The following is a 25,905-nucleotide window of genomic DNA, read 5'->3' on the forward strand; positions in this document are numbered from 1 at the left end:
CGCGTCCACCAATGCGAGCGCCCGCCGTGATCGCACCCGCCAATGGGAGCGGCGGCCGCGGGGTGCGCTGGGAGGGCCGCGCAGAGCGGAAGGGTCGCGCCGCGGAGCGGGGAGCGCAGCGATGCCGGACCGCGACAGTGAGTCTGGGGACAGGGACAGGGACAGGGACGGGGACAGGGGACACGGGGCATTCCCGGACACCCCCGGGCCGCGACACTTGGCCCGCGCGGGGCTGTCGCGGCGCTTGTGGCGGGGCGGGCGGCAGCGGCCCAGTGGGGGGCGGTGTAGGCCCAGTGGGGGCGGTGTAGGCCCAGGCTGCCCCCGGGATCCCCGGGCCGGTGCGAGGGACGGCTCTGCGGGGGGACGGGCTGCGGGATCCCCGGGCCAGTGTGAGGGACGGGCTGCGGCCACAGCCCGCGGGGCCGGGTAGGGACCCCGCGGGACCCTTGGGCAGCCCAGCGTGAGGAGCTAGGCGGGAGTGCGGCGGGGCTGGGCCTCGGCGCGGGGAGTGGCACCGGGGGCGCCCCGGGAGTGGGACCGTCCGGTGTTCCTTGAGAGGATGCACGGCAGTCCCGGGGTGCGGGGGACGGGACACTCTCGGGGGGGCCCTGGGACACCCCCTAGAAGGCCCAGAGCCGCGGGGCTTGGGGCAGTGGCCCCGGGACCCCCGTGTCCTGTGCAGACCAGCCCGGGTGAGCTCAGGCTGGGATCCAGCTCGGAGCCACAGGCGGACGCTGCTCCCTTGGCGGCTCCTGGGAGGGTGTGAAGCTGTGCACGCAGTGCCTGAGCTCTCTTTCTTCTCTTATTCCCCAGATGAGCCGTTCTCCAACCCCCTGGCCCCCGAGGGCCACGATGTGGACGACTCGCACTCCTTCCACCAGTGAGTACAGCCCTGGGGCCCTGGGCTGGGGCTGGAGCAGCACCGAGGGACCCCAGGCCAGTTCCCATGGAAGTCACTGGTGCACTCCAGCCTTTGGGCCCCCTCCATGGGTACCTGGTGCCCATCTCAGTCACACAGGATGTGCTCCTCCTCCAGAGCTCTTTGGGAGTGATGGTTGCTGTTCCTTCCCTCCCTTGCAGATCCAAGCTGACCAATGAAGACTTCAGGAAGCTTCTCATGACCCCGCGGGCTGCGCCAACATCTGCGCCACCCTCCAAATCTCGCCACCATGAGTGAGTAGCGCTCTGTTTCACGGGTCCATGGGACAATCCCTTTCCCTCTGGGGCTCTGGGCCCAGCTGACCCTCTCCCATGCACTCTGCAGGGAAATATCTACAGGGGCTTTTGCCAGTGAGCGTGGGAAGGGGGAAGCAGGTGCGTCAGGGCTGCTGTAAAGAGAAGAGCAGGCTTTGTGGCTGTTAAGACACTTTGTGTAGGAGGCAGATTTGGTTCAGTGAAAATCAGTCTTTTGCCTTCCTCTCCCTGCTGACAGTGTAGAATTAAGGGGAAATTAAGGGTGAGAGATTGTTCTGTTCCATCTTTGAGCACCTCAGTGCCCTGCTGTGTCTGAGGGACTGTTCTGTCCACCTGTCACCCGTGTGGCTCTGCAGACTGTACGTGTGTTTTTCCACCCTTTTCCAGGATGCCCCGGGAGTACAATGAGGATGAAGATCCAGCAGCTCGCAGGAGAAAGAAGAAAAGGTAAGTGGGGAAAGAGATGCAGCAGGACTTGTCATTATGCATCATGTCCTGCCAGGGGAAGCAGTTCTGGTCTCTTGTGCTCCCAAAGAGGGCCTTGAGTGGATTATTTAAGAGTTTTGGAGAAGAGCTCAGGCTGAGGAGCTGTCACTGCTTGTGGGAACAGCTGCGGGAGGGCAGCAGTAGGATGGGCCTGAAGCTTCACCTGCAGAAGAAGCAGGAGAGGCCCTGTGGGTGTCTGGGAGAGCAGGGCAGTGGTGGGACCTTGCACTGATCGCTGTGTGCTTTGGGACATGTCTGCACAGCAGGACTGCACTGGAGCCCTTCCCTTTGGAAGGGAGGATGGAGCTCCTCAGTTCAGCAGTTTGCTCCAGGCCTGTTGTGTCCCATGGTGCTGTAGTGCGTTTCTGGGAAGGGATTGGGAGCAGAGTGGGTGTGTGTGAGGCCTCAGGGGCTGTTACCTGACCCCAAAGACGTGAGCAGGTCACTGTTAACCCTGAGCTGTGTCCCACCCGCAGTTACTACGCCAAGCTGCGGCAGCAGGAGATCGAGCGTGAGAGGGAGCTGGCCGAAAAGTACCGGGACCGAGCCAAGGAGAGGAGGGATGGAGTGAACAAGGACTACGAGGAGACAGAGCTGATCAGCACCACGGCCAACTACAGGGCTGTGGGGCCCACGGCTGAGGCGTATGTGGGCTGTGCTGGGGCCTGGGCTGGCCAGGCTGGGCTGGGGGGCTGGCCCTCACCTGCCACTGCTCTCATTGCACAGGGATAAATCTGCTGCAGAGAAGAGGAGACAGTTGATCCAGGAGTCCAAGTTCTTGGGTGGTGACATGGAGCACACTCACTTGGTGAAGGGTCTGGACTTTGCCCTGTTGCAGAAGGTGAGTGCAGATATCACGGTGCTGCTCTTGGCCTGTCCCCTCCCTCAGACACAGGCTGGGTGTTACCACTTGGTCCTGGCAGCGTGGATTTCCCTTCCTGGGAAGGGTTGCTGCAGGGCTGGGGATCTGATGGGGCTCACAGATGGGCAGCAGTGGCATGGGTTGGGCTGTGATGTGTGGATTTACTCTGCATCCAGGTACGGGCTGAGATTGCCAGCAAGGAGAAGGAAGAGGAGGAAATGATGGAGAAGCCCCAGAAAGAAACTAAGTGAGTGATTGAGTCTTTGGCATTCCTGAGTGCAGCTGCTTGCCAGAGAGGAGGATGCAGAGGAGCTTGGCTCACTTGGCTCTAATACTCTGGTTTCTGTTTCTGTTTAGAAAAGATGAAGATCCTGAGAACAAAATTGAATTTAAGACCCGGCTGGGTAAGACTGTGTTGATGTGGCTGTTCCCCACCTTGTCTGTGCTGTGAATGTGGGAGAAATCCTGGAGGGTGAATGCAGGAATGAAAACCACTGCGGGGGGAGACTCCTGCATTTGAGGACTGAAGGAAGTGTGTACTTAGGACGTGATCTCATATTGCTGATAAACTAAAGATGGTTCACTTTGGGCTTGTCCTCTGCTTTCCCACACTTTTCCTTCTGCCCAGGCCGCAACATTTACCGCATCCTGTTCAAGAACAAGACCTATGAGCGGAACGAGCTGTTCCTGCCGGGCAGGATGGCCTACGTGGTGGATCTGGATGACGAATACGCCGACACCGACATCCCCACCACGCTGATCCGCAGCAAGGCTGACTGCCCCACCATGGAGGTACCCAGCTGGCCTGCACCTGCTCCACCTCACTGCTCTGAGCTGGCCAGAGCAGGTTGTTCTGGCAGGGGTTCCCTGTCAAGGGAGCGGGATGCTTCCTCGTGGATTTCCCTTTCAGGCCCAGACCACGCTGACCACCAACGACATCGTCATCAGCAAGCTCACACAGATCCTCTCCTATCTCAGGCAAGGCACCCGCAACAAGAAGCTCAAGAAGAAAGACAAAGGTAGGAGATGAAAGGAACCAAGTAATAGGATTTTAGTGCTTGGAGTATATCCCAAGGGAATGGGATGTGTTTTGGTTTGTGGTATTCCCCTGTGCCATGAGACAGTGGGTTTGGAGAACAGTGATTTCCTGAGTGCTGAGTCCTGAAGGCAGGAGCACATTGGACAGGTTGCTGGGAAATGAGAGCTGTGAGGGAGGGTACCTCGTGGTGCTCTGCTGTTCCTGATGAAGGCCCAGTTCCTTGGGGAAATGCTTCCTCTTGTGGGGGACACAATGGCTTCCTAGGGGGGCTGGATATGATGTGACATCCTCCAGGCTTGCCACTCCTGCAGCTTGGAACCTGGACAGGGATGGGGGCAGCACAGGGGGCAGAGTGGATGATGTGCCTCTCACTGCTTTTGTGTCCTTGCAGGGAAGCTGGATGAGAAGAAGCCTCCTGAAGCTGATATGAAGTAAGTGCCTCCCTGCTCTCAGGCTATGGGGTCACAGCTCTGTCCCTTAGGGAATGGTTTTTTGGCCCACCACGTTTAGAGAGGACTGAGTTTGGAGCTGCTGGACCTGCAGTTTGTAGGACAAGGCTGGAGGCAAGCTTTGGTTTGGATTTCAGGCTTGAGGCAGGTGAGGGCTCACTGTTGTCTGGACTACACAACTCAGGTCCTGCAGCAGAAGGGAGCAGAGGTGCAGTGATACCTCTGACAGATGTGGAAACCACTTCCATATCTGGTATCCTTAGCTCCTGGTGCTGGTCCTGTGTGCTCCAGGTGACAAGGAGGTGGTTACGGCCTCTCTTCCTGCAGCACATGTAACTCCAGGCTCTTTTCCACTTGTAGCATCTTTGAAGACATTGGGGATTATGTGCCCTCCACTGCCAAGATGCCACGGGACAAGGACCGGGAGAGGTACCGGGACAGAGAGCGGGACCGGGACCGGGAGCGAGACCGGGAGCGAGAGCGGGACCGCGAGCGCGAGAGGGACAGGGAGCGGGACCGCGAGCGCGAGGAGGAGAAGAAGAGGCACAGCTACTTTGAGAAGCCCAAGGCTGATGATGAGGTGAGTCTCTGCTCATGAAGGACTGTCCCACCTGAGATCTGCCCTTTGTGGGGCTGTCCTACCTGAGATTTCCCACAAAGGGCAGATCTCAGGTGGGACTGTCCTTCATGAGGACTAGGGGGCTTTGGGTCTCTCTGGCCGTGCCCCTGCACGTGCCAGTGTCAGCTCCTGCTGAGCTCTGCCTGTCCCCAGAGCTTGCTGGGTGGCTGGGTGCTTCTCCTGTCCCTCAGCAAGTGAGGCAGTCCTGGCACCAGCCTGCTGGGTTTGTGGTTCAGCTCTGTGTCATTGACTCTGTCTCTCCCTCTTCTTTGCAGCCCACGGACATTGACAAAGGTGAGTCAAGTGTAGTGGGTACCTGAGAGGGGTGGGACAAGGGGGAATGGTTTTAAGCTAAAAGAGGAGAGATATAGATTAGATATGAGGAAGGAATTCTTCGCTGTGAGCATGGGGAGGCCCTGGCAGAGGTTGCCCAGAGCAGCTGTGGCTGCCCCATCCCTGCAAGTGTTCAAGGCCGGGTTGGATGGAGCTTGGATGGAGCTTGGATAGTGGAAGGTGTCCCTGCCATGGCAGGGAGTTGGAACAAAACGGGCTTCAAGATCCCTCCCAACACAAACTTTTGTAAGATTCCAGGTCTCCTGGGATCAGCTGGGCCTATCAGTGCCAAACTGGTTTGCTCCTCCTCTTGTACCTAATGTGAGGCAGCTTATCCTGTCTGTTACTGTGTCCAAAGTGTCTCTGCCCAGCCCCAGTGTTCTGCAGTGACCTGTTCTCCCCACCAAATGTAACCTGCTGCTTTCTTACCCCAGGACCTGGCTCAGCCAAGGAGCTCATCAAGTCCATCAATGAGAAGTTTGCTGGAGCTGCTGGCTGGGAGGGAACAGAGGCATATCCTTTACTGTCTGTGCCAGCCTGCCTGGCTGTGGGGCTGGGCTGCCCTTGCAGGCACAAGCACAGCTGGGGGCCTGTCCTGCCTCACCTGGTAGCAGGGAAATGCTTCTCCCACACCAAACAAGAGCTCTGCACCCCCCAGTTTGGTTGTGTTGGGGCAGGAGGGGGTTTTCAGCTGGCTGTGCCCATCCTGCAGCTGTAAAGCTCAGCTCATGTGGTGCTTTCCTTAACTGCTGCCACTTTGAAGAAGCCAGAAGACAAGAAGCAGCTGGGAGACTTCTTTGGCATGTCCAACAGCTATGCTGAGTGCTACCCTGCCACGTAAGGAGCAGCGGGAAGCTGTGGGTTGGAAGCAGGCTGTGCTGAGGGGCTGCTGTTCTCTGGCAGCAATAACTTGAACATCAGCCCCACTGCTTGTTGGGGAGCAGGCCTGGCCTTGTCTGTGGCAACAGCTGACTGGGAAAACCATCCCAAGCCCTTGGCCCTTCTTAGCTGCTCTCTGCTGTGGGTGGCTGCCTGGAACCTGCTGCCCCTCAGAGCCAGGGGGAGGCTGAAGTGGCAGGGAATCTGCTGCATTCCCAGTTAATCCATGTGGCTGTGAAGCTGTGGCCTCCCTCAGTGGGAGAGGAACATCTTTCAGCCTGCAGAGTCATCCTAGAAGCATTTCCAACCCTGGATGCCCTGTGGTACAGATCACCTGCAGGGCATGCAGCTGGGGCCACTTCCCTCTGCCCCAGGAGCTGTGTTTGGTCTGAGGCCATGAGACATGACTCCCACCAGCTTCGAGGTCCTAATCCATCTCATGGACCCACTCTGAACCCTTTCCTTGCTTTTTTTCTCCCCAGAATGGATGATATGGCTGTGGACAGCGATGAGGAGGTGGACTACAGCAAAATGGATCAGGTATGTTGGCACCAGCCTTGAGGAGCAGCCAGCAAAGTAGGCACCAGTGCCAGCTGAGAGGATCCCATGGGAAAAAGGCAGCACTGGAGCTGGGTGCTGAGTGAGCTGTGGGGTTTGCTGATCTGCTCCCTGTTGTGTCAGGGAGCAAACAGGTGTCACTGGCACTTGACCCGGCGGTGTTGACAGGCATGTTACTCTGTTCTGACTTCCTCTTCCACAAAATCTGTCTGGAACTTCTTGGGGAGGGGGGATCTTGAGCCAAGGCCATTGATCTGGGGCTGGTGGGAGATGGAGCCTCGTGGCTGGGTCTGCAGGGCTGTGTGAGAAGCTCTCCCAGCAACTGAGGAGCTGCTCTGAGTTGTTCTCTCCCTGCAGGGTAACAAGAAGGGGCCTCTGGGCCGCTGGGACTTTGACACGCAGGAGGAGTACAGCGAGTACATGAACAACAAAGAGGCTCTGCCCAAGTGAGTGCAGCCCTCAGGAAGGGCCAAGCGAGGGTTCTGGGTGGGATGGCCATGCTGGCCAAGCCTGGGTGCTGGGACAGCTTAAAGCAAGCTGGGGGCTCCCTTGTGAGAACCTGGGGAGGAGCTGTGGGTCCTGGGCCTGGTGGTTTGCTTTTAGTGTCACTCTTGAGGACTCATGTGATGGTGTTCGCGGGGGTCTTAGGATGAGGGAAGAGATGAGAATGTTGACACCATGTTTCAGAAGGCTTGATTTATTAATTTATTATATATATTATATTAAAACTATACTAAAAGATTAGAAGAAAGGATTTCATCAGAAGGCTAGCTAAGAATAGAGAAGGAATGAAATGATAACAAAAGCTTGTGTCTCGGACAGAGAGTCCGAGCAAGCTTGACTGTGATTGGCCATTAATTAGAAACAACCACATGAAACCAATCACAGATCTACCTGTTGTATTCCACAGCAGCAGGTAATCATTGTTTACATTTTGTTCCTGAGGCCTCTCACCTTCTTAGGAGAAAAAATCCTAAGGAAAGGATTTTTCATAAAATGTGTCTGTGACAGACTCTGGCCCAGGCGCTGCTTTCGGGGGCTCAGGCCAGCTCTGGAGCATGTGCTTGTGGCTGGGGAGACGTGTCCCTTCCTGTGGCAGGCTGTGGATCCCCTGTGAGTGCTGAGCCATGTCTTGCTCCCTCTCCAGGGCAGCCTTCCAGTACGGCATCAAGATGTCTGAGGGGCGCAAGACGCGCCGCTTCAAGGAGACCAACGACAAGGCGGAGCTGGACCGGCAGTGGAAGAAGATCAGCGCGGTGAGTGCCCGCCTGGGCTGGGGCTGCTGTGCCAGGAGCTGCCACCCAGCCCTGTCCTTGCTGTCCTGGCATGGCCAGTGGCTGTGTGAGCACCAGGGCTGGCTCCTACCAGCTGGGTTTGCTCCTTGCAGAAGCATCAGCCAATTATTTGGGGTTTCAGTATTGCACAGGTGGCTGGAGCTCTGTTTGGGACCCTTGTCCTGGGAGCAGCCCCAGGCTGGGGCTTTTTGCTCTGGGCTGTGTAGCAGATGAATGTGCCCAAAACCATTAGTTTGGAGGGGACAGGACATGTTTAGTGGCTCCCTGTTTGTCAGCTGGCAGAGCTGGGGGTTGTCCTGGCAGGGTGAGCAGTATGGGACAGGCTGGGGAAGGTCAGAACAAATGGTCTGTGGTGGCCAGAAAAGAGCAAAGGGCAAACAGGCCAAGCTTCTCCAGCTGTAGCTCACCTCAGCTCTCTCTGGCCTGGCTGCAGCTCTCCCCAGGTGTAGCTGGCACCCTCCAGCCCCTCTGCTAGCTGTGAGCAGCCAGATCCCCTGAGAGTAACAGGACTTTGTGCTTTCTCTGCAGATCATCGAGAAAAGGAAGAAGTTGGAGGCTGATGGGTAAGTACAGTGGTCCCTGTGGCTCAGCTGCACCCACCTCCTGTGGTGTGAAAGGGTGGATGTCAGTGCTGAGCTCTGGATGTGGGGGGTGCAGCTGCCTGCCCTGCATCCTCACCATTCTCCTGCCCCTCTCTCTCTTCCAGGGTTGAGGTGAAACGTCCCAAGTACTGATTTCTCCTGAGTTTCTTCCTCCCTCTCCTGGAATCCTGGCCTGCTGGGAGCTGCCTTCCTGGAGCCTGCTGGTGTGCTGTCCTTGCGCCACACACCGTCCACTCTCTGCTCAGGGCTGGGGGCTCTTCCCTCCCTCTGTTCTTTGCTGTAGAGCCTGTGCTGTGTAAATGTTGTAGCCTTAATAAAACCTCATTAAATTTGTGTGTGAGCATCTGTTTGTGTGTGCAGAGAGGAGAGGCCTGGGCACATTCTGGCCTCCTTTGGAGCAGCAGGGGTGTCTTCTACTTACCAGGCACTGTTGGGGCTGACAGGGCAAACCGTTGCTCAGTGTGTTTATTGTGGGAGCCTTTTGGGCTGGGGGCAGCATCCCTGGATAAAATTAACAAATTTGAGGGCAATAATCCTAGCTGAGCATTATGTACCTCAGGGTGGGAGGAAAAATGGGACCCTGAGCTTGGGTACCGTCAAGAGCAATGACCCGAAGCAGAGGATGTGCGAGTTGCTCTAAGCGCTGGCAAAGGGTAGGATGGGGCTAGCACCCGGCCAAGATCGTTCCCTCGGGGCAGGGCCTCTCGGGCAGGGGCGGTGCTGGTGGTCCCTGGCTGGGCTGGGTTCTCTAGGGGGGCCCTACAGTCCCCAGACCCTGCAAGGGGCCAAAGTGGCACCTGGTCCCTGGCCGCCCCCTCCCCTGGGATCAGAAAGAGGAGATGACGGCGCGAATTAGGGAGCCTGCGGTGCAGGAGCCTGTGGAGCTCCCAGTGGTGAAGCGCTAAAGAACAGGAACACATGAGGCGGGCGGGGAGCGACCTGGTGAAATGGGGCCAGGGGCGCCGGTAGGCCGGAGCCCCGAGGCGCCGGAGCCCCGAGGCGAGGGAGTCCCGAGGCGCCGGAGCCCCGAGGTGCTGCCATCCCGCAGCCGGGCCGGTCCCGCAGCGCTGAGCGGCGCGGGCGGGCGGGCCCCTGTAAACAGAAGGGCGGGGTATATGTAAATGTTAAAGGCGTGGTCATGCAAATGAGCAGGGAGCTATGGCGGCCGCCATGGAGGAGGTGAGCACGCGTGGGGCTGCGGGAGCCCGGAGCCCCCGGGCCCGGTCCCACGGCCCCGCTGTCCCCAGGAGCCCCAGGAGTCCCCGGAGCCGGCGGCGCGGGAGCCGCGGGTGCGGGACACCCCCGAGGACATCTGTCTGGAGGCCACGGCCAACGCCATCGCGCTGCACCCGGCACGGCCGCTGCTGGCCGCGGGGGACGTGGACGGCGATGTGTACCTGTGAGTACAGGGGGCCCGGGCTGGGGAGGGGGTCCCGCCTCTGGGACACGCTGAGCAGGGCTCCCCGGCCGCCCGCGGGCCCCGGCGAGCACTCCCGTGCCGGCAGGTACTCGTACTCCTGCACCGAGGGGGAGAACCGGCAGCTCTGGTCCTCGGGACATCACCTCAAGTCGTGCCGGGACGTGGCGTTCTCCCAGGACGGGCAGAGTGAGTGCGGGGCACGTGGGGTGGCACCGGGGGCCGCCGGGCAGGGGGCACTAACGCGGCTCTCCAGAGCTTTTCACTGTGTCCAAGGATAAGTCCATCCACATTCTGACGGCGGAGGAGGGACGGCTGGAAACGCGCTTCCCCAAGGCCCACGAGTAAGTCCGTGCAGGCGGCTCATTCGGGCACAAGGGCTGGGGCATTGTCCCCTTCCGTCCCGCGGCACGGCCACGCAGCCCCGGGCCGTAGAGAGAGCCCGCAGCGCTGCTCCGGGAGCCGTGACCGTGGGCCGGGGTCTCTGCAGAGCAGCTCTCAACTGCGTGCTGCCCATCGACAACCACATCTTTGCCACGGGTGACGACGGTGGGGCAGTGAAAGTGTGGGACCTGCGCAGGGGCAGCGCCATCCTGGAGGCACGGCAGCAGGAGGAGTACATCAGTGCCATGGCTGTGGATGGCAACGGGAAGATCCTGCTGACAGCCAGGTACCGGAGGGGCTTTGTGGGGTCGGGCTTGCCGTGTGTGTCCATTCATGGCTGGAGTGCCCTGTGCCATGTCCCGTGCTCACAGCGTGTCCCTTCCACCTCCCACAGTGGTGATGGCACCCTGGGCGTCTTCAACGTGAAGAGACGGCGCTTTGAGCTGCTCTCAGAGCCGCAGAACGGCGACCTGACCTCTGTGGTGCTGATGAAGGTTGGCACCGCTCCCCAGCGTGGAGCAGGATCCCACAGCCCCCTGTCCTCGCTCCGTTTTTTGTTCTGCCTCTGCCTCACTGCCCTCCCTCGTGCCTAGAGGGGGAGGAAGGTGGCGTGTGGCTCCAGCGAAGGCACCATCTACCTCTTCAACTGGGACGGCTTCGGGGCCGCCAGCGACCGCTTTGCGCTCAGGGCAGAGACCATTGACTGCATGGTGCCCATCACGGACAGCATCGTGTGCGTGGGGTCCCTGGACGGAGTCATCAGGTCAGGGGGTGAGCTGGGCAGGGATGGGGAGCTGTGGGATGGGAATGGAGAGCGATGGGATGGAAGGGCGTGCGAGCCGGAGGGATTGTGGGGGGTGAGATGGGAGAGGGAGGGGAGGGTGGTGACATAGGAAGGGGAGAAGAGTGGGCTGGAGATGGGGTGGGGTGGGAGGGGGTGACAGGGAATTGTGGAGGATGTGATGGCCTGGGATGGGATGGGATGTGCAAGGGGAGGTGTGGGATGGGAAGGGACGGGACGAGGAGGGTGTGGGACAGGATCAGCCTTGCCCAGCTCACAGGACAGGCGGGCAGGCGGCGTCCCCGGGCGCTGCAGGGCCCTCAGTGCCCCGTGCCGTGCCCAGGGCGGTGAACGTGCTGCCGAACCGCGTGCTGGGCTGCGTGGGGCAGCACCTGGGCGAGCCCATCGAGCAGCTGGCCGTGGCCGCGGACGGGAAGCTCCTAGCCAGCAGCGGCCACGACCAGAAGGTGAAGTTCTGGGACGTGTCGGCGCTCGGCTCCATGGTGGTCGATGATTACCGCCGGAAGAAGAAGAAGGGCGGGCCGCTGCGCGCCCTCAGCAGCAAGGCGCTGGGCAGCGGGGAGGATTTCTTCGCCGACCTGCGGGACGAGGCCGAGCCGGAGGCGGCGGCGGCGGAGGGCGGTGACAGCAGCGACAGCGACAGCGATTGAGCGGCCGCGCGGGGCCCGGGGCGCCTCAGCGCTGCCGCCCCGCCCGGCGCGGGGGCGGGGCTCTGCACGTCCTTCTCGCGGGGCGCGGCCAATCAGAGCCGTAGCCCCCGGGAGTGCCCGCCCACAGGGCGTGGCCTCATTGTAATGCTAGCTCTGCCGGTGGGCAGGACGCTGGCGTTCTGATTGGCTCCTAGGGCTGCCACTCAAGCTGGGCTGTAGGCGCGGTCTTAAAGGCGCAGCGCGTGTCGGAGCGGGCGGGGGTCCCGCAGGCGACAGCGGTTATGGGGGTCAGGGGGCCCCGCGGGAGGAGCCGGGGATGGCCCCGGGATGGGGGAACAAGCTGGGGATGGGGAGGGTGAGGGTCCTGCCGGAGGGGCCTGGAGCGGGGGAGGCCTGTAGGGGTGGGGGTACATGGCTGGGGCGAGAGGGACTGGGAACGGTCCGTGACGGGTCCGTGAGGGACGGGGAGGGGCTCTGAGGTGGGGAGCAGGGCTGCAGGGCTCTGTGGATGAGGGGGGACTCTGAGGTATGGGGGGACAGGGCTGGGGGCTCTGGTCACTGACTGGGGTGGGGTTGCCACTGAGGGTCCCTGGTGCGGGCAGTGCGGGGATGGGGGGACAGGGCTGGGGGCTCCTGGTGGAGGGTTTACGGGGGAAGGGGTCGTGATTGAACATCCCTGGTGGGTGAGGGGGGTGCTCTGAGATATGGAGGGACAGGGCTGGGGGTCTCTGGTGGGGGATGCAGTGCTGGGAGGGGGTAATGCTGGGGTTTGGTGCTGTGTTTCATCCTTTGGGTTGTTTTGGGATGTGGGGGGAGGTAGGGCAGTTCTCAGGAGGGGTGAGGGGGTGGCATGGGGTCCCAGGGTGCCTGGCCAGGGCAGACAGGTTCATCACTTTCCTGCCCTGCTGTCCCAGCAGGTCATTTACCCTTTGTTAATTAATTAAGACTTTAGCTCTGTTAGAAATAAACCCAGTGCCTTTCACTTCCCAGTGCCTTGTGCTGATGGTTCATCCTCATGAGGCACGGACTCCTGGTGTGCCAGGAGGGACAGACAGACTTCCAGGGAGTGCAAGAAAGCACCTAAAGAGTGCACCCCAAGGCTCTTGGAGGATCCTGGGGATCTCCAAAGGAAGAGGTAGAGGGATCCCTGCCGGGCTGGGTCCCTCCCTGGGGATGGGCAGAGTGGGCAGCAGGGCCTGGAACAGTGTCAGCCATGGCCTGCACCTGCTGGGGAACAGGGAGGATCTGGTGCAGTTCCAGCATTTCTACTCCTGGTGTGGCTCACATCCCCCAGTGGATTCCCAGCACTGCCTGGGAGCCCTTGGAGCACCAGCTGCAGGCCCCAGGTGCTGCTGGCCCAGGGATTCATTCCTGGAGCTGAGGGTGGGCAATCAACAAAACTGAGACACCCGAAGTCCCTGGAGAGCATAAAGAGGTGTCCTGGTTTGAAAGACAGGTGTCTGCTAAGGAAGGCAGGAGCCTCCCTTGGAATGGTTATTGTTCCTTAGCAACAAAAACGGGGGAAATTTTCCCTAAGACAGAAAAAAACAAAAGGAAAAACCTCCAACAAGGTGCTGCCAGATATCCCAGAGGACCACCAAAAGACATGGGAGAACATCAGGAGGCACTTGGAGGAGCCTGAGGGGTATCAAAAGCTGGTGAGAAAGAGCCCAGTGAGTAGAAGACACCAAAGATCAAGGTGTTAGGGAATGCTGCTTCCCACACAATGGGCCCACCAGGCTCTGAAGGCTCCAGATCCCACCCTGTCCCTTTCCCTGCCTTTCCTGGTGTGTGGGGAGAGAACTGAGATGCACTGGACAGGCATGGAGCTGAGGATGCAGGAGGAAAAGATGACATGACTGAGCTGGTGCTCTCCAGAACTCTTTAATCCCAAAAGAACAACACGTGGCCAGATGTGCCACTGCTGAGGAATCATTCATGGACAGCTGCCAACTCCACAGCTGCTTCCTCACTCTGCAAACAGCTTTCAGGCACTCCTCTCCCCACACAGCAGCTCCGCCAGCCCACAGGATGCCTGCGACCCCTGGGACACTCCCTGTGCGTGGCCTTGTTCTCCCCTGAGGCTGCTCCTCAGGAGCCAGGAATGCCAGTGGAGGAATTCCCTCCATCACACTGGCATCCAGTGCTGGCACAGCCCCACCAAGAGCTGCTGCTGCTTCTCCAGGATCTGCCCTCCAATGCAACACCAACCAGATTAACAGAACCAAACTTGGCAACAGGAAAACCAACAACCCAAAACTAGAACCAACTCGAGGGCTGCCTGGGGACACGGTGGCTGCCGTGGAACAGGACAGCAGCCTTTATCCTCCAGAGCCAGCTCTCAAAACCGATGCAAGCTGGAACAGGGCCGGGAGCCCAGCAAGGCTGGGGCTCAGTCGTGGCTGTGGCAGAGCAGCTGCCTACTTCAGCTGGCACCCTGCAGGGGAGAGAGAAGGGTCAGGCTCTGCCCTCAGCCCCAAACCCCCTCCTCTTGCATCCTGTGCTTAAATCAGAAATCCTCAGCTCAGCGCTGACAGTGTTCAGCCCTGCCACCCAGCCTGGGTCCCTCCCTGCCCCATCCCACCCTCCCAGAAGTGCCACAGCTCCACCCTCCCAGGGGACCCTTTGGGAAAGGCAGGGCGCTGGCTGTGCAAGGACTCACCAAGGACTCAGCCAACACCCGCAGAACGTGCAGGGCTGCCAACACCTTGGCCTTCTCGTGCTCGCTCTGGCCCTGCCTATCTGGTGAGATCCACACGAGGCCACTGATGGCCACCTGGTACCCCAGGATGGCCACCTGGTATCAGAACCGCTGCCACCCGTTGGGGTTCACCTGGACACACTTGGCCATGAACAGGGGTGTCCTCAGGTGATGCTTCCAGCACAGCGTGTTCAGGCAGTCCAGCACGTTCTGCAGTGACAGAGGAAGGGGCACTGCTGGGCTCTCACCTCCCTGCACCCAGCTGGACGGTGGCTCCTCCTCACACAGCTGCAGCTCCTGCTTCAGTTGGGGATCCAGCCATTCCACCCTCATCTTTGCTGCCCTGAGCCTCAGGTTCCCTAGGAGACAGGAGATGCTCACCTACCCTCCAGCACCATCCCATCCCATCCCATCCCATCCCATCCCATCCCATCCCATCCCATCCCATCCCATCCCATCCCATCCCATCCGTCTCCAGGATTTTAGGAGCAGCTGATTTTAGAGTCAAGGTGAACAGGTATCAAAGCCAAATGCTCCTCAGCTGGGGCAGGAGTGTGTACAAATCAAGATTTTGGAGGTGCCAATTGGATGTCTGGGAAGTGTGTCCCATCAGGGCATTGCAGTCAGGGGACAGGACTCAGAGGGATTGAGCAGCTCTATCAGGAGTGTTTAAGGGACACTGAGGGCTTGGGCAGCTCCACTGGAAAGGTTTAATGACTTGGGTAATGTTCTGGGTGCCCTGACCTGGTGATGCTCCTGCTCTGAGCAGCTGCTTCCTGGAGACTTCCAGCAGCCCCTTCATCCCACCACCAGCAGGACTGCTGGAAATCAACTGCACCACGGGCAGCTGGCATCCCACAGGACACAGGGAGAGAGCAAGCAGTGTCACAAGGCTGAAGTCACCTTGCAGCCAAGTCTGGAGGTGGGAAGCCCAGCCCAAGCAGCATCCCTCAGCACCACTCACCTTCCACCAGAGCTTTCTTGGCCAGGGCAGCAGCCTCGTGCGACCTGTACTTCAGCACAGCAAGCTTGGCCTGTTTCTGGGAGGGGCTGGCGTGCAGGGTGACACTACAGATGCCCTCGGTGACCCTCCGCAGTGTGGCCTCCAGCTCCTGCTGGCTCACCAAGGCGCCCAGGCCGTTGATGAGGAGCTCACGCTTCTCTGTGCTCCAGCAGACGATGATGGCGCAGCCGTGGCGCAGCTGGAAGCGGTGGAAGGTGGCGATGGCGCTGCGCGCGTCCTCCCGGGACGCATACCGGGCGTAGGCGAAGCCGCGGTTCAGCCCGCTGAAGGTCATCATGAGGCGGAACTCGTAGAGCCTCCCCACGCTCCCGAACAGCGGGATCAGCGTGTCCTCGTAGATGTCCTGCGGCAGCCTGGCGATGTACACCTCGGTGCCGGCTGGCGGTGGGCCGCCCACCCAGCCTGCGGGGACACGGCTGTTAAAAACAACACCACACTCCCAGTACTAAAAGTGATTTCAGCATTCATTATAATAAAAAGGAAAGGCCTAAAGTGTGGGGGCCCCAGGCCAAGCAGGAGCGTTCCCTCGAGGATGCTGCAGCACCGGTGCTGGGGCTGCTCAGCAGTGAAGTCCCAATGTTCCACGTATGTGACGGTGTTCACAGGGGTCTTAGATCCTCATCTCTTCTCTCATCCTGACTCCATGTTTCAGAAGGCTTGATTTATTATTTTATGATATATGTATTATATTAAAACTATACTAGAAGAATAGAAGAAAGGATTTCATCAGAAGGCTAGCTAAGAATAGAGAAGGAAGAATGATAACAAAGGCTTGTGGCTCGGACAGAGTCTGAGCTAGCTGACTGTGATTGGCCATTAATTAAAACAACCACATGATACTAATCACAGATCCACCTGTTGTATTCCACAGCAGCAGATAACCATTGTTTACATTTTGTACCTGAGGCCTCTCAGCTTCTCAGGAGAAAAAATCCTAAGGGAAGGATTTTTCATAAAACGTGTCTGTGACACAGGTACAACAGCACCCCCCTTCCCACTGAGGCCACCCACCTTCCCTGGATCAGATGCCCCTTTTAATCCTGTTTTTTGTCCCTCTGGATTGGTTTCTGTTGGGATCCTTCATTTGCATCAAGGTTTAAGGCGCTTGATTGGCCCATGACAGTTCTGTCCAGGCTGGCTGCTGTCGCTTGGGGAGAGATGCACTTTACTTAGGTGTCATTTCTTGTAACTACCCTTTTAACCCCTTTCACCATAACCAAACTATAGTACATTATTAACAATTATCAAGTATTTTACAGCAGTTTCTAACCTATTTTTAACAAGGGTGAATCCCCTCCCAGGGCCCCACTCTGCCGTACCTGGGGGGGGCCCCCCGTAGCGCCTCTGCCCGTTGATTTGCACCAGTTTGATGCCCGTCTCCTTCTCCCAGGCAAGCAGGGCCATCTTGCTGGCGTCATTGATTCCGTTGGTCCATGTCTGAAGGAGGAGATGGTGGTGGTGATTGTGTGAGCAAAGAGCTTTCAGCCTCCCAGCCAGGAGCATCCCAACCCCATGAGGGAACTGCAAGATCCATTGCTGGCCAGCATGTGGAGGGGCAAATGAACCCCTCTGCTCTCAGGGAACCCGAGGAGCCTCCCAATGTTCTCCAAGCCTGCTCCACCTGACACAAAGTCCAGCAACTCTGTTAGAGCCCAAACAACAGTTTTCTACAGCCCTGCAAGGGCTTGGAAAGCCAAAACACAGGGACCAGCTGCCTGGTGCTGCAAGAGGGAGCTGGAGCACAGAGCCGAGGTGACCCATTGCATCATGAGAGCTTTAAATGGAAAGACACTGGATTACATTGAATATTGGGAAGTAAATCATCCCTGTGAAGGAGGTGAGGCACTGGCACAGGGTGCCCAGGGAAGCTGTGGCTGCCCCATCCCTGGAAGTGTTCAAGGCCAGGTTGGATGGGGCCTGGAGCAACTTGGGCTAGTGGAAGGTTGCCTGCCAGCACAGAAGAGATAATATTAAAGAGAAACCAGAACTGACCACTGAACTGGAAAGCAGCTGAGTTATTATTACTGTCCTTGAAAATAGAACAGCTGCAGAGACAGTTACAGGAGGACAAAAAGGAAAACAAAAGTTGGAGGAAAAAAAATTAGCTAATGCTTACACGGGCTCCAAGTGCTCCTGACATTGCAGAGATTAGAAAATTAACTGCATCTCCTGAAGATTGGCCAAATCCTTGGTCTTGTCACAAAACGAGATGAAATCAGAAAATACACAGCTTTTAACAAACAATTGTCAAGGAGTGCTACTGAAATTACAGATGAAATTAGAAAAGACACAGCCTTTAATGAACAATTGTTGAGGAGTGCTACTGAAATTTTAGAACACGAGGAAATCCCCACTTGTGGAACACTAATTGCATGCATTTCTGGTATCACCACGAAATTCACTCCATCCCATATCTCAGTAATATGGGTGAGATGTGGGATAGAGTAATTTTCATGGTGATACCAAGAATTCTACATGCAATGTCACACTAATTGACCATTTCCAAGAACTAGGATTTACAGCTCATCCATTGAGAAAACAGAGGTGGAAAGAATTATATAATCAAGCGTTATTTTCAAGAATTCCAAAAATTGCAATGGTCCTCCCCTGGGGCAAAGGTGAAAGAAACCCCTTGTGGGAATCCATAAAATCAGAGGGTTTTAGGAAGGCTGTAAGAGACAGGCCTCAGTCTCTCCCAGGATTTTCTGTGACACGCCAGTCAGTAGATATAGGCAGTGGGAGAGCTGTGGATTCGGCTCTGCCTGCAGATCACAGGGCGGGGGGGAGGACAGAAGCAGCGGATGGCAGCCAGGAGCCGGGTGAGATCGGGATGACTCTGCCTAGGCAGAGGCTTGGGGGGGAAGTAGGCAACTCAAGAAAAGCTTCTGTAGAAACGCAAACTGATAATATGGGAGTCTTGAAGTCTGTTTCATTTGCTGCTGGGGGGAAAAACAGCATTTTAATTTCGCAGCTTGACGCTGGCAGCTCTCCAACTGTTTCACCGCTGGCACAGCTGTGGTGCAGAACATGTAACAGTGCATAAGAAAGTGTTGCAAATACAAATTTGAGATTCGAAACTCGAAAGCAGCCCAATTTGTCTAATTCTAACAAAACCCAATTCAGTGACTGGGAACAGGAGTCGAATTCTGGCTCCTTTCCAGGTATCAGTACACCACATTCTTTGGCTGACTCCTCCTCTGTCCCTCTTGGTAGGACTCCAGGGGGGGCGTGTTGTTCAGGTGGCATTGCTGCCAAGAATTCAGAGTTCTCCTCCACCGCCCATACTGGCAGAGCTCCCGGGAAAGTCTGTTGCTATAGCAACACCCTCGCCAAGAACTTGGAAGTTTGGCAGGACTCCCGGAACAGCTACTGTCAGTGAAAGTATCTGTTCTCCTGAATCAGAGACAGCAGTGATGAGAGGGAAAAATCAGACGCAGCCTAGATCAGATGTGGAACCTCCTCTGTTATTACCTAACTGGTCTAATATTAATCAAAATTTAGAAAAAGACTTGGATTCAAAGAAACAACTCCTTGCATTACCTGTAAGATATGGTTGTAATGATGTATATGTATTGCTAATACCTTGTTGTACAAGCTTTGTCTTCAGTTCGACAGAAGTTTCCAAGATCCAAGACTCTACACTACATGGATGATTTGCTCATCGCAGCTCCAACGCAGACAGAGATGGAGCCAACCCGTGCTAGTATTGTGACTGAAAATGCTGGACTTGACATTCCTACAACAAAAATCCAAGGCTGCGACATCAACTCTTCAAAGACGACAAGCTCATCACTGTGTTCTGGACAAGCCTTTCTTTTTGCAATTTTAGGAGAAAAAATGCAACTTTGAGATCTCATTTTCCAGTGGGACCCTTCTGAGACAGATCCTTTGCTGATAATAGAATGGATTTTTCTTCCCTACAGGTTTCCAAAGACTATTTTCACGGTTTTAGAGATGATAGCACAAATTGTAATTAAGGCCAGGACCAGACTGCTAACTTTAGCAGGTCAAGAATTTGCAGTTATCTATTTACTACTGAAAAAAGATTATCTTAATTGGGCAATGCAAAATTCTGATGATTTGCAGTATGCATTGTTGGACTTCCCAGGTGTTTGTTCTGTTCATTACCCAGCTCACAAATTATTGCAAGTAAAGTTGAGTTTTAGGGAGAAACCTAAGTTAAGAGAAGAACCTTTAAACACAATAACTCTCTTCACTGATGGGCTCTGGCAAAAGTCACAAATCAGTCGTAATTTGGTTAAATAAAAAAACTAATGCTTGGGAGTCAGACATTCAAATGGTAGAAGGGTCAATTCAGATTGTTGAGCTTGCTGCTGTGGTTTGGGCTTTTCAGCTCTTTCCACAACCTTTTAATTTAATCACAGATTCTGCTTACGTTGCTAGTGTGATTAAGAGATTAGAAGAGTCAATTTTAAAGGACTTTAGTAATGATACTTTATATCATTGGCTTTCATGTCTTTATACAACTTTGCAATATAGAACTAATCCATATTTTGTTTCTCACATCAGGGCTCATTCTTCACTTCCTGGATTTTTAGGGGAAGGAAACGCGAGAGCGGAAAAACTGACAATGGTTATTTCAAACGCTTTGCCAAACATTTTTGAACAAGCAAAACTGTGTCATGCTTTTTTTCACCAAAACACACAAGCACTGGTGCAAATGTTTCAAATTTCCAAAAATCAAGCTAAGGCTATCATCAATACTTGCCCTGTCAGCTTGCGCAGCCTCCTGTTTCTACAGGAGCTGTCAACCCATGAGGTTTGCAAAGCTTGCAGTTATGGCAAACAGATATCACTAAATACCCTTCCTTTGGTAAATTTAAAAATATTCATGTTTCAGTGGACACGTTCTCTGGTGCAATTTTTGCTTCCCTTCACACAGGTGAAACAGGCAATCATGCCTGCCATCATTTTTTGCAAGCTTTTGCTTCATTGGGTGTGCCCCAAGAAGTAAAAACTGACAATGGCCCTGCATATATATCTCAAAAATTGGCCACATCTCTAAAAGAATGGGTTGTTCGTCACATCTTTGGTATTCCTCACTCTCCCACAAGCCAAGCAATTATTGAGAGGGCACATCAGACTTTAAAATGCATTCTAGATCAACAGAGAGGGGGAGTAGAGGTCACCCCACAGATGAGGTTGAACAAAGCTTTGTATGTTTTTAATTTCTTAAACACTTCGGTTGCAGAACCTGATCCACCGATTTTTAGGCATTTTTCAAATAGCTCTCAGGCAAAACTGAAAGAAAATCCTCCTGTTTTAATTAGAAACCCTGAGACCGGACAAATTGAAGGTCCTTTCCGATTAATCACCTGGGGCAAAGGGTATGCTTCTGTCTCTACAGGTGCAGGAATTAAGTGGGCCCCAGCCAAAAACATCAAACCATATCGCACCCCAGAACATGTTGACGAGTCCAGAACCGAGGAAGCAAGTCCACAGACGTGAGCCGACTGGAAGGATCCCGGGTCACGCCTGATGTTCCTTGTGCATTGGTGGAACCTGCAAACTCTGATTTTGTGTTAATGTTATTTATAAGTGTGTCAGTTGTATGTCAAATGTTTGTTTAGTAGAGTTGATTTTTGGCAAAAGTGTGGGTTTTTGTTTTTGTTAGGACATAGATCCCCTCTATTGGATCTTCAAAGTGAAATCTTATCTTAAGGCTAAAAGCAAAGTTTTTAAAATTGGTTTATATGTGAGGATTTTGCCAAAACTTAGCTCACGAACAGAATGAAGAAAAATCAAATTGTATGTTGGTGTTGGTGGGTTTTAATTGTTTTTTGTCATGCAGATTTGCCTGTGGAACAACCAAAAACAAATGTTTGGGTGACCTTAGCCAAGGCAGCTGGCTCGGATACTATATGTTTGTCTAATTCAGAACCAGAAAAATCTTTCTCAACCTGTCTGGTTGGTGTGCCAGTAAAAGAGTTGCCTTTGGTCAAAAAGCAATCCAATGGTAAGCCAGGTGAAACTGACAATGGGAACACCGAATTGGAATGTTTGGGCCAAAAAACTTCCCAGAGCAGTATCTGAACCCCAAGAATTGGAAATCCTTGGTTCTTTAACAATGGATTTTTGCTTTACCTTCACAGCTAGTGGTTGGTGAAAAGGTGATCCTCCAAAGATCAATGTTACTCCTCATTATATTGCATACAGAAATTTAAGTTTTTGGTGTAATTTTTCAAACAGTTGGGATGTGCTTTCCGAGGCTGACCAATATCCACAACAATTGCCCAAGGGATATTGGTTCATTTGTGGAGATCGGGCTTGGCAAGGCGTTCCAGCACACCTTGAAGGTGGCCCAGGTAGCATTGGGATGCTCACTGTAATTGTGCCCACAGCCAAAGAGGCCATGAAAAAGAAACAAAGGAGAACAAGATCTGCTCATCATTATGATGAGAACTGTAGAAGTGATTTCATGCCTTGGAAGGCTGCAAAAAGGGTTTCAGGAGGTTTGTTTTTACCCCAATTGGCTTCAGCAATGGCATTGAAACAATTCGATCGGGTTGGATGTTGGCTGAGTTAACAAATGCCACATCCTCTGCAATTAGTGATATGTTGACCGATGTTGATAGTGTTAGACATGCTACCCTTCAAAATAGAGCAGCAATTGATTTTCTTTTGCTGGCACAAGGACACGGTTGTGAGGAATTTGAAGCACTGTGTTGTATGAACCTGTCAGATCATTCTGAATCCATTCACAAAAGCATACAAAAACTGAAAGATTTGACAGCCCAAATTAAAGAAGATGGTGGGTCCTGGTTAGATGATTTGTTCCAAGAATGGAGCTTTGCACCTTGGCTAAGGGAACTTTGCAAGATAGGTCTCTATGTATTGGGTGTTCTGGTAGTAATATTACTAGTAATCCCCTGCATACTTCAGTGTGTGCGACGAATGATGAACAAAACCGTCAAAGAGGTTTTTGTCACACAAGAGAGAGAATTAGGAAGTGGAACCACAGAAAGTGTTCAAAATCTCACGGAGATGGTAGATGAAGGTATAGAAATGGAGGAGGGTTTTGAGTTAAGACCCTGGAATTGACAAGAGTTTTTTGAACAATGACTTGTAACTATTGTCAGACATGATTTATATCCTTTTCACTGACTGGGCCTTCACAGCATTAAGTTGCTCTGTTGTAATATAGCAATGCTTAGTGGCAGCAAGAACAGGCCTTAAGCAGATAGTAAGCAAAATTATTACAGTAGGGCTATGAAATGCAAGTAATAAACAACATGGTTATGAAGGTTTCTTTTTGGGTCAACACAGAGGGGGAATTGTGGGAATCCATAAAATCAGAGGGTTTTAGGAAGGTTGTAAGAGACAGGCCTCAGATACAGCAGAATTGTGAACAGTGCTAAAGCAGCAGAAAAAATTATTTAAACTGTAGAAAAGATATGGGTGAATAGAACAATAAAAGCTGTGTATTAGTGCTTGTATAGGCTTTCTAAGTTGCAAAAAGTTTCTCTAGCAAGGTTAAGCTTATGAATAGGGCTCTGTGCATTGGCTCTTATAAACGGGCATTGTATTCGAAAATAAGCAAGCATTGTTTTAACCAAGGCTACATGTGCTTATGGTGATTGGATAGAATTACTGTCAATATGCTTTTGCTTTGTGTCATTGGCTAAGAAGGGTTTATGGTATGTTGTAACATTAAGTTTTCTGGCCTGCTGCGGGGACAGCGAGCTGTTCACATCACTTCATTATCATAATCATGTAATGAGACTGATGCTGAAAAATAAATAGCTCAAGATGTTCTCCTAGCAGCCCCGTCCTGTTCGTGTCTGTAAATAACCTGCTGGTGTCAACCCCTGACTAAAGTTAGCAAGAAAATGTAAAAGCTGTATAATTTCCAATGGGAGCAGCACACCCCACGATCCTGTCACAACAGGATGGGGTTTTCTTGAGCATGGCACCTAAATGTAACTTGCTTCAAACTGACCCAGGCCAAGGGTACTTTTGATAGTATAGGGATAAAATGTTTCTCAAATCATGGACCATTCAGGGGAGTTAGAAAGGAAGGATAGGCCTGGTCGGCCCTGGGAAAATGTTAGGCTGCACCTGTATAAGCATTTAATGACTATGATAAATTATATGATTGTTTGGTAATTGGATATAATTATTGTTTAATGGTAACAAGAATCATGAGAAACGATGTTTAGGGGGTTTGATGGAAATTACAAAATCCATGCTTGCATGAAATCAATGTAATACAATAGAACAATATAAGTTTAATAATTAATATGTAGTTATATAATGATAAAGGTATAAAAACGTGTTCATCCCGAACCCATGTCAGAGTCAGATTTGGGCCTGTACCCCTGACACCCAGAGCTCTTCAATAAAAGCACCTGCATAAAATCATTCTGTGATTATGTGTTCCTGGACATCTTCACTGCTTAGCTCGGCTGCATTTCAGGAGACAGAACAGAGATGTTCTGAATGGGAAAAGGGACTTTTATCTCTAGTCTGAGCAGTGAAACGAGCTCACCTTTCCCATGTAAGTAGGTACAATGGGCCAAAAAGGCAGAATTCAATGGGTTTTCCATAGCCCATATTACCCCAGTCAAATGGAGGCACAGAATGGGCTGATGGCCTATTGAAAAAGAGCCCGAAGCCACACAAGGCTGAGGGACATGCTCAGGGTAAATAATCGCTGTGGCCGGCGTGTGCATTTTATGCAAACCCTGAATGAGGTGCTCCACCTTCCATTCAAGGGGAACGTCTGACAGCTTTGCAATTAGGACAAAGTGTTAAGGTAAAAGTAGCACAGAACAATGCCTGAGACTAACTAAACCTCGCGGCACACTCACTTGGGAATCTACGCATAGCAGTGTCTCCAAAAAGTACAAAACAGAATTAGTGCACCGTGGCTTTTCCCTGTTTTTGACGGGATAATAACCTGTCCGGGCAAACCCTGCCGAGATTTGGATTATTTTACTTTTTCAGACAATGATACTGGAAATGATGCCAGCATGTCTCCACTGAAAATCAAGTTATCCATTGAAGGAACGCTAATTCTCCTCACAGAAGGAATCAGCACCAGAATGAACCAGACTGAGCACATAAATCACCAAACCTGGCCCACCGGATGGAAACCTTCACTTTCTCCCTCTGTAATGGCCACTGTGCTAATAGCTGAAACCATGCTTAAGCCTGAATGCATTTCGATGACTACTGCTAATGAATAATTAGCAATGCTAATTATTGTACAAATTTAGGAGCTCAGCCTAATAACATGAATTTGGCAGAGGGAAATACAACCGTAATACGTGAAGCACAACTTTCAGCCAAAAAGGGGGAAATTTATTTACTCAACTTCCAATACTGACACAAAATATGAAAGGGAAATTTTGGTGGAGATATAATGCATCCACAGCTGTAAGTGGGTAATGCATACTGGCATAACAAAAACGAATTTAAACCTCACAATGCTTTCCACTACCTCCCAGGCTCCTGGGAAATCGTATCTCCACAAATTTCTAAAATTGGATGCTATGCCGTCAAATATACCAGCCAAAACAAGTGCTATTTAATCCTTCGTGGTCCTCAAAGCGGTGGAATTATCAATGCAGGTTAATACCTCTGCAATTAAACCTGCCATTTCTGTCTAGCCCCTGCGCACGGTGGTCGGCAGGGTGGCATGGCCGGATCCCGACCCTCCAAACCCATCGGGGTAGGAGCCGTCCTGGGAACAGAGCTGGGAGCACTAACCACCGCGGATGTCCTAGCAAACGAAATAAACTCAGTAACAAGTGATTTATACTAATTGAAACATCCGTTTCGATCTTCCTTATCAGCATTAGGAACTGGCCAATGGCCCTTATCAGATACCTCTACAGGAAAGAATGGGGACAAAAGATCACCAGCAAACAGTGAATGCCGCGAGGTGATGGCACCTCTCCACCTCCAAGGGGTCTCGTCCTTTATGAAGACTAAAAACCAACTCGGGACGAGGGTGTGAATCCCCACTGGGGGAACACGGGCTCAGAGCGGGATAAACCCGCCGCATTCCCTCCTCAGAGCCTCGTGGCCCGGCCTTGCGACGGGTCCCAGCTCAGGGAAGCGGCCCGCGGGTGCCTGGGCTGTGCCGAGAGGCAGGACCGGCTCTGCTCGCACAGCCCCGGCGCTAACGGGGGTCCCGCGCACCCCCGGCCAAGGTGACCCCGGGGCGCGGCGGCTCCGCGCTGGGGCTGGGGACAGCTCTGCCTGCGCTCCCAGCCGGGGCCGGGGGCGCGGATCCCCGCCGAGCTGAGCCGTGCCCGCAGCGGCGCTCCCCGCAGCCCCGACAGCGCTCACCTTCTCGTCCATCCCGCCGCTCCTGGCCGTGCCTTTCCCGCCGTTCTGGCCGCTGCTGCGGCCCGGGCCGGGGGAGGAAGGGAGGCAGCACCTCCCCTCGCACCGAACCGCCCCTCCCCGGGGCGGTCTGGCCTTGCTCTGCCTTGTCCTGCTTTGCCTCTTCTTCTTGTACTTGTCCACCTGTACGCAAGGGAAGGCAAGGAGTTGCTGTAAGAGGTACAGCAGCAGCACCAAACTCTCATAACAGAAGAGTCAAGGTTGGAAGAGACCTTCACGTAGTCCAATCATCAGTGT

At 53.9% G+C, this 25,905-nt stretch overlaps 3 protein-coding genes across 4 annotated transcripts; 2 read left to right on the forward strand and 1 right to left on the reverse strand.

Moving 5' to 3' along the window:
- The first annotated feature begins 41 nt into the window (after window positions 1-41).
- IK (IK cytokine) lies at window positions 42-8,658 on the forward strand. The gene is made up of 20 exons (XM_030957668.1): window positions 42-137; window positions 814-880; window positions 1,081-1,173; window positions 1,582-1,641; window positions 2,157-2,324; window positions 2,407-2,521; window positions 2,719-2,789; window positions 2,900-2,946; window positions 3,171-3,334; window positions 3,453-3,561; window positions 3,973-4,012; window positions 4,391-4,610; window positions 4,925-4,943; window positions 5,417-5,495; window positions 5,739-5,819; window positions 6,344-6,401; window positions 6,777-6,865; window positions 7,567-7,675; window positions 8,243-8,277; window positions 8,421-8,658. The coding sequence occupies exons 1-20, from the start codon at window positions 122-124 to the stop codon at window positions 8,446-8,448; spliced, it is 1,668 nt and encodes a 555-aa protein (XP_030813528.1). The 5' UTR covers window positions 42-121; the 3' UTR covers window positions 8,449-8,658.
- A 798-nt stretch (window positions 8,659-9,456) lies between these two features.
- On the forward strand, window positions 9,457-11,868 carry WDR55 (WD repeat domain 55). The gene is made up of 8 exons (XM_030957306.1): window positions 9,457-9,495; window positions 9,564-9,715; window positions 9,822-9,922; window positions 9,990-10,077; window positions 10,224-10,403; window positions 10,512-10,611; window positions 10,711-10,880; window positions 11,242-11,868. Exons 1-8 carry the CDS (start codon window positions 9,475-9,477, stop codon window positions 11,567-11,569), a joined length of 1,140 nt encoding a protein of 379 aa, XP_030813166.1. The 5' UTR covers window positions 9,457-9,474; the 3' UTR covers window positions 11,570-11,868.
- A 2,048-nt stretch (window positions 11,869-13,916) lies between these two features.
- Window positions 13,917-25,685, reverse strand: DND1 (DND microRNA-mediated repression inhibitor 1). Of its 2 annotated transcripts, XM_030957601.1 has the most exons (5): window positions 25,612-25,685; window positions 16,614-16,731; window positions 15,235-15,696; window positions 14,519-14,629; window positions 13,917-14,006 (listed from the first exon to the last, which is right to left on the reverse strand). In XM_030957601.1, exons 1-5 carry the CDS (start codon window positions 25,621-25,623, stop codon window positions 13,990-13,992), a joined length of 720 nt encoding a protein of 239 aa, XP_030813461.1. In that variant the 5' UTR covers window positions 25,624-25,685; the 3' UTR covers window positions 13,917-13,989. The 2 variants fall into 2 exon arrangements, with proteins under 2 accessions (XP_030813461.1, XP_030813460.1); XM_030957600.1 differs by lacking the exon at window positions 13,917-14,006 and having other exon boundaries at window positions 14,373-14,629.
- Between the last annotated feature and the right edge of the window lie 220 nt (window positions 25,686-25,905).

Source organism: Camarhynchus parvulus, chromosome 13, assembly GCF_901933205.1.
Source record: "Camarhynchus parvulus chromosome 13, STF_HiC, whole genome shotgun sequence".
NCBI lineage: Eukaryota > Metazoa > Chordata > Aves > Passeriformes > Thraupidae > Camarhynchus > Camarhynchus parvulus.